Source organism: Chaetura pelagica, unplaced genomic scaffold (genome assembly GCF_000747805.2).
Source record: "Chaetura pelagica isolate M959 unplaced genomic scaffold, ChaPel_1.0 scaffold244, whole genome shotgun sequence".
In the NCBI taxonomy this organism is placed as follows: domain Eukaryota; kingdom Metazoa; phylum Chordata; class Aves; order Apodiformes; family Apodidae; genus Chaetura; species Chaetura pelagica.
The window spans coordinates 969,926-976,472 of NW_009953719.1; the positions used below are offsets into that span (position 1 = coordinate 969,926).

Consider the following 6,547-nt stretch of genomic DNA (forward strand, 5'->3'; position numbering starts at 1 on the left):
TTTCTGCCAACTATGTTATATCTCAGTGTTGTGGTGAGGTACTCCCAGTAGACTACAGTGTATACATCTGCAACTAAATATAGTGTATGCATCTGATAAGTGGTGCAATAAGAAGTTGTGACACTTACTGAGTTGAAAAACTGTGATGAGTGTAATTTTTGCAGTATTAAAAAAATCTTTGGAAAATAGTTTGTAGCATTCTGAAATTTTGCGTTGAGAAGGAATGTGTGTGTTTTGGTCGATCCAGAATTTAAAGCTGACACTGACTTCTTACAGTTCTGAAGCGTGACCTGTTTGCAATTAAGTTAGAATGCATGAATGTCTTCCGTGCTGTCACTTGTACCTCTTGGATATCAGAAAAGGAGCTGGTGGAACTTTGTGTGTTTTAAAAAAAAACCCACCATGGCTCAAAAGAATTCCCTTCTGTTGCATCTTTGTGGTACCTGCTAGGTCCAGCACAATATCTTCTCTTGTGTTGGCTTTTTTTCCTATAATAAGTATATTTTCTTAATCTTATTTCTTAGAGATAAAAATGAAAAAACAGAGTTTGACTTTGACAAGGATAAATACGACATCAGAATTCCAGAAGACTTGGATGAAACAGGCAAAAGAGGATATAAAAAACAAGAGAGACTGGACCAGATTGTTCCAGAAAGTGACTACTCATTGCGAGTATGTATAACATTTTTATAAATGTTTCTTTTTGAAAGCTGTAGGGTGTCTTGTCTCTGTTCTAATATAATGTTCTATTCTACAGAAGTGTTGACTGAAGGGGGCAGACGAATGCCAGAATGTATGTGTTAGGGCAATATATTAGGAATTATTTCGAAAATTAAAGGTGGAATGTATTTGTGAACTTGGTAAATGTTTGCTGTTTTTTTAGAAGAAAGTTACTGGCCCTTTAGTAGTCTTGCAAATAACTTTTGCTGCTAAATGTAGCCATCATTATCAAATAAAGAGCAAGAAGGAAATGCAGTCAGCTTCAGAAATTAAACATGGGTGTGTGTGGTTGTCAGCAGAGTAAACATTCCATTGTAGTGCAGGTATACATGCATATAGTACTGGTGTCATTTCTAGGTTTCAAAAAGAGGTAAGGGAATTGGGAAGCAGCTCTGTTGGAATACATGCATGCAGACAGGGACAACTCTTCTATAGGTTAATTGATTAATAACCTTTGAAGGCTTCTTTTTGGAAGAAAGTGTATCTAGAATTATTATTCTGGGCACTTCTTGTGGGTAATATTCAGAAGTATTATTCCAGTTGAAGTAAAACTTTCAAGTCCTGAAGTCCTAAATCCACTTCAGTTATTAGAAGTTGTAAATAAAATGATAAATTAAATGCAAATTAAAATTAATAGATCTATATGATTGTATGAAGATTGCCTAGCTACTATCAAGCTATGATAATATGCAGTTGTTTAGAACAAAGTTAACATACTTGCTTTTGTTTGTTATTTTAAAGTTTGTAGAATTTTTAAGCTCTCAATAGGGGATAAGAAAAGGGAGGCTTGTGTGTCTGAGAGCACTTTTAGTAGTAAAACTGCATCTTCAGACACCTGGTGAACTTGTTAAATTCATAAAAGCTGTCCTTCAGTTGTTATTAATTTAATTTGTGATTTATGTCTCCTTATTATGCACACTTGCATTTCCTATTTTTCTGGATTCAAGTTGGAAAATAACACATTTCATAAAATACAATTAAAACTCGAGATTGTCTTCCTAAATGTGTATTGTAAAGTATTCATATCTCAAGGTTTGGAGTTGTTTTAACAGCAGTTATTGTATGTTTTGTAGGCTTATTGCAGTATTCTGTACCTGAAGCCAACAATGCAGATCATTCTACGAGGACAAAAAGTGAAAACACAGCTGGTTTCCAAGAGCCTTGCCTTCATTGAACGTGATATATATAGGCCAAAATTTTTGAATGTATCCTTTGCTAATATTTACATCATTGCACACTGAACTTAGTGGTGTGACTTTTCACATAAGCTGTCTGAGTTCTGCTGGGTATGTTGCAGTTACACTAGTTGGGTTGTTGTTTTTTTAATATATATTTTTTTTAATTTTGGGTTTTGTACAGACGTACTGACGGAATTATCTCAATGTGGAAAAAAAAAAAGTTCCAGGACCCAATTTAGAATCAGGCACATAAGATTAACCAGATTTTTCCTTAATATCTGGTAAAAGGCTAAAACAGTAAGAATTACTTTTGGATTTAACTGCAGAAACAAAGATCATTATGGAATAATGATGTACCATAAAAACAGACTCATCAAAGCTTATGAAAGAGTTGGCTGTCAGTTAAAGGTAAGAAATTAAAGATCAGAAATATTTTGAAATCTTTAGAAATTATTTTCACTCAAATGCAGATTTTATAAAAAGAATACAGACGGAAACTAGAAAATCAATGAGTGTTTATTAAACTACCATTTTAGTTTGTGCAGCAGTGAGAAATTTTATTAAATTATGTGCAGTCGTTTTAATGTTTATCTTTTAAACTAAGCTTGATACACGAAATATGGTCCTGGACATACCTTTTAGGACAAAAGAGGGGTGGAACATGGTTTTATTGTCAAGAGTTTCCTTTTGGAGAGGAGTCATAAACTAAGAGCATTATTTTTACTCAGTGTATATAGCTTATCATCACCTCTAACAAACATTATTGTTACTGACAAACAGTATTAGTATAGAATGCATGGTTTTTTTTCCTGATAGATCTTGATTTCTTACAGGCAAACAACATGGGTGTTGGTGTTGTTGGGATTATTGAGTGTAACTTCCTAAAACCAACTCATAACAAACAAGATTTTGACTACACAAATGAATACAGGTAAATGTATATTTTTATCTAGACTTTTTAATGAATAGTGTTGTTCACTATGAACAAAGGCAAAGACGTCTCCTTTTCTAAGAAGTAGGAATATTATGTTCCATCATAAAATTGTGTGGCTGTTCTGAACAGTAGGGGTGGGATGTTTACATGTATACTGGTCATACTGCATTCATTGTGCAGTCACTGAAATCTAGAGTACCATGTACATAATTTTCAAGTAAGTGCCCTAAAAGAGGTTGGTTGCTATTCTGCCTCTCACTGATTGCCCTCAGAATAATTCACTGAGATGTGGATAATTGTATGGTATGTGACTAAAATTGATATATCAATGCCATACTAATAACTTGTTTCATAACAATTTATTTAGTCTTTAAAAAGCTTTGGATTAAAAATTTAAAAAGCCCTTCTTTTTAGTTTCTTCCCTAAGAGTGGACTTGAATGTCCTCAAATCCTCTGCTACTGGATAGAGAATTTAAAATACCTGACATCCTAAAGGCAGAAACGATTGGGGACATTGCATTGTTTCAGTTTTATTTCTAACTCGGGAATGCCACTTTTTCACATATCTGCATCCATCCCATTCAGTATCTAGTGTGATATTTTTTTATAATTAACCTGTGAATCAGGTTGGGAATCTAGTCTGACTTAAAGTTTTCAAATATGATAATTGGTTTTAAGTCAGGTGAACTTCCTCATCTGTTTACACTGCCCTACTGTAAATCAATTATGCTCGCATTGTGGAAGGAGAGGGAGGGAAGATTCAAGAGGATGAGTTACCTAAGCAGTTTTCAGGCTGAGGTGTAAAAACTGTCTAGGGAAAATATTCTGAATACAGACCTTGAGAGTTGTTCCACTGTTTCTTTTCATAATGGCAAGGTTATTTTCTGTTTCCTGCACTGCTTTGTGTTATGGGATATTTGGAGAGGCAACCTCCTCCAGCAGCTCTGTCTTGGGACTCTCTCCTTTCCCAGCCACTGGAGCCCAGAGTTTCTGCCCAAGCTGAGGCATGTGACTGCCGCTTTCCTGTTTCAAAGTTCAGCCAGTAGCAAAGCTGAGCTCATCTTCCAGAGACGCACACACTGAGGACACTGACGTGGCTGGTTACACAAGCTGCCACCGACAAGGTGCATCTACATATGGGACTCACATAAAACATGAACAGACAAGTCTCCTTCCTCTTCTTCAGCTGGTAGAGATAGAAGTTCACTAGTGAAGGCATGTGCATGACACTCTAGATTCACAAGCACGTGTACATTTGTGGATTCCCTGAGTACTGGCTCAGTACTTCTGTCCTCATGGTACTCCTACAAGGATCCCAGACCCTCTTACCTGCTTCACAGGCCCCCTACATGCTGGCTAGTGCAATTTGATATTTGCTAGCAAATGTGTGCACTCACACACTTGTGCCACAAACACTCCATATTTGCAACTGCCCCTGGGTGTACCAGCACAACCCTTTGCCTGGCTGATACCCCTTGCTGGACCCAGGGCTTCTTACTCACTGCCAAGTCCAGCTTGGAGTTTTCTAGCAAATACATGTGAATGCCCTATGCACACCAGGACTGGGGAAGATGCAGCTTCCCTTCCACTACCAGCCAGCACCAGGCACATAGGCTGTGACCCACAGTCCAGCTCCAGTTGTCAGCACTGAGCCCCTCACTCATGCTGAACCACCTCAGAAGCTGGTTTTTGAGGGACACATCATTCCTGCCTCATTGAGTGGCAGCTGAGACCCCTCAGTGACTCCAGTAGCTGACACCATACCATCAGTTTGACTCCAGGAGCTGGCATCAAATCCACACAAACAGAGCTGCAGTAGCTGACAGTTCTTGCCATACAGATACACATGAGATAAAGAATGTGATTATGCAGAAAGATTGTGAAGAAAATGTTAAGAAGATGTAAGAACATGGGGTAACAGGGGGAGATCAGGCACAGGGCTCAGCCAAACAGCTGTACTGACAAGCAGTGTTTAACATGGAACCAGCTCCACCTACCCTTTTCTGTCTACTCCCCTCTTTGTTCCTCTCTGCTCCCTTTCACCCTGCACATTGACTCATCCATAGCTCCACTGACCCCCTCCAAAAATCATGGACCTTCAGGTTTGCATCCTTATTCATTGTAAAATTCCAGTGTCCCTGCAGTTTCTTGATGGCCTGTAAATTAGTGTGACTGACTGGGGTTATTTCTGGTTCTTGTCTCTGTTAATGCTAATTGGTCCAGTTTTATAACTCTGTGTTTGTATCCTTCCCTTTCCTTATCCTCCTGACTTAAAAAATAAACATTCTTACACTCTACATATCCTTACCAGTTAGTGTGACTGGCTAAGTTTGTTCTTATCGCTACCTCCCTTATCAGTCAGGTTTATCTGTTTGTCCTTTTTTATGGCTCCTTCAGCCATATGCCCTTAAAGGAGCAGGCACTTTCCTTCTGTATGCCCTTACACTTGCTTTCAATATGGACTTAGAAATTTAATGTATTGACTTGCAAACATGAGGGGGTAAACTTTGGCCAGAGAAGTCATTACCTTTCTCAAGCTGCATGTTTTGTTCTTCAACCAGTTGTGGTTCAGCTTCCACTGGCAACCTGAACAGTGCCTTTGCTGAGTTGCTGATTTATACACAGCTCTGCATATAAAGATAACCCAGAAACCACCCTAGAGTGCTGTAACAAACAGAGCTGTTAATTGTAGCGATTCAGAAATTATAACAAGATAAATCTGGTCATTCCTGGTGTTGAAAGAGCAGCCCTCTGGGGGAGGAGCAGCAAGCCTGATAGTTGCTACACCCACTAAGTTCAATCTTCCTGTATCTTTAAATGGTGCCTGCGGTTTATGTTGATATTTGCAGTGATATTACCAGCTGTAAGCAGTTCCCATGTTTTTACCACCATTGTGCTAGCAGAGCCATTCATGAGAACACATGGTAAAGCAGTTCAGGGAAATGGTCAAACCAGAAAATAGCTGTTGTGTTAGTTTTTTTGATACAGAAGTGCCTTGGAACCACTTTTCCTGTGTGGTGGCTCTAACAGGTCCCTTGGCAGAGTGGTAGGAACGAGGAATGCCTTAAGGTAGTAATTTGTGTCAAACAGGCTTTACACTATGTTCCCACAGGCTGGCACAGTAAGCACTGAATGCTTTTTACTTGCTTCTTTTTAAAGCCACTTGTGGGCATAGAAATACTACACTTGGAAGATCTTTTATAAAGGTTATTCTCCAGAGTGCTGGAGGTTTTCAAAAGGTAACTTTCCAGCCCGAAACAGAAACGTAAAACTGATGTTGTACTTTCATGGCGAGTGTAAGCTGAGCTGCCCTTCCCTCTCTGGAAGAGAAACATGATCCCATCTGTGCATTGCTGCTCATTTCTGCCCTTGTGCTTTTTCACCTTTGTGGCACTGAAATGCATTACTTGGGTTCAGAGGTAATCTAGATCAAAACTCTCTAGGTCAGACTAGAGAGCACAAACTGCACAAACACTTGTGTTAGTTCAAGGGATGGGGTGATGTAGGTGTTGGAATAAGCCAGACCGGGAGGGACTGACTGGCTACCCAGCCACTTTAGTTTGACAGAAATTCAGCATGCTGCTGAGAGGCACTCTCACCTCTGCCTCTCCTGTGGGGCTTATTGGTGTTCTGCATCACTCCCTCCTGTGGTCACTAAGCTGTGCAATGAACCTTCATCAGGAAACTAGTCCAGCTAAAAATTAACATAGGGAAA

General features: G+C 39.1%; 1 protein-coding gene across 1 annotated transcript in view; it reads left to right on the plus strand.

Annotated features, from left to right (window-relative positions):
• The window catches only part of MORC3 (MORC family CW-type zinc finger 3), a 26,829-nt gene that overhangs the window by 10,695 nt on the left and 9,587 nt on the right, over positions 1 to 6,547 (plus strand). Inside the window, exons 6-9 of the mRNA XM_010000433.1 lie at positions 525 to 672; positions 1,794 to 1,925; positions 2,187 to 2,306; positions 2,732 to 2,829. Coding sequence (XP_009998735.1) covers positions 525 to 672; positions 1,794 to 1,925; positions 2,187 to 2,306; positions 2,732 to 2,829 — 498 coding nt within the window. The remainder of the gene's footprint in view (positions 1 to 524; positions 673 to 1,793; positions 1,926 to 2,186; positions 2,307 to 2,731; positions 2,830 to 6,547) is intronic.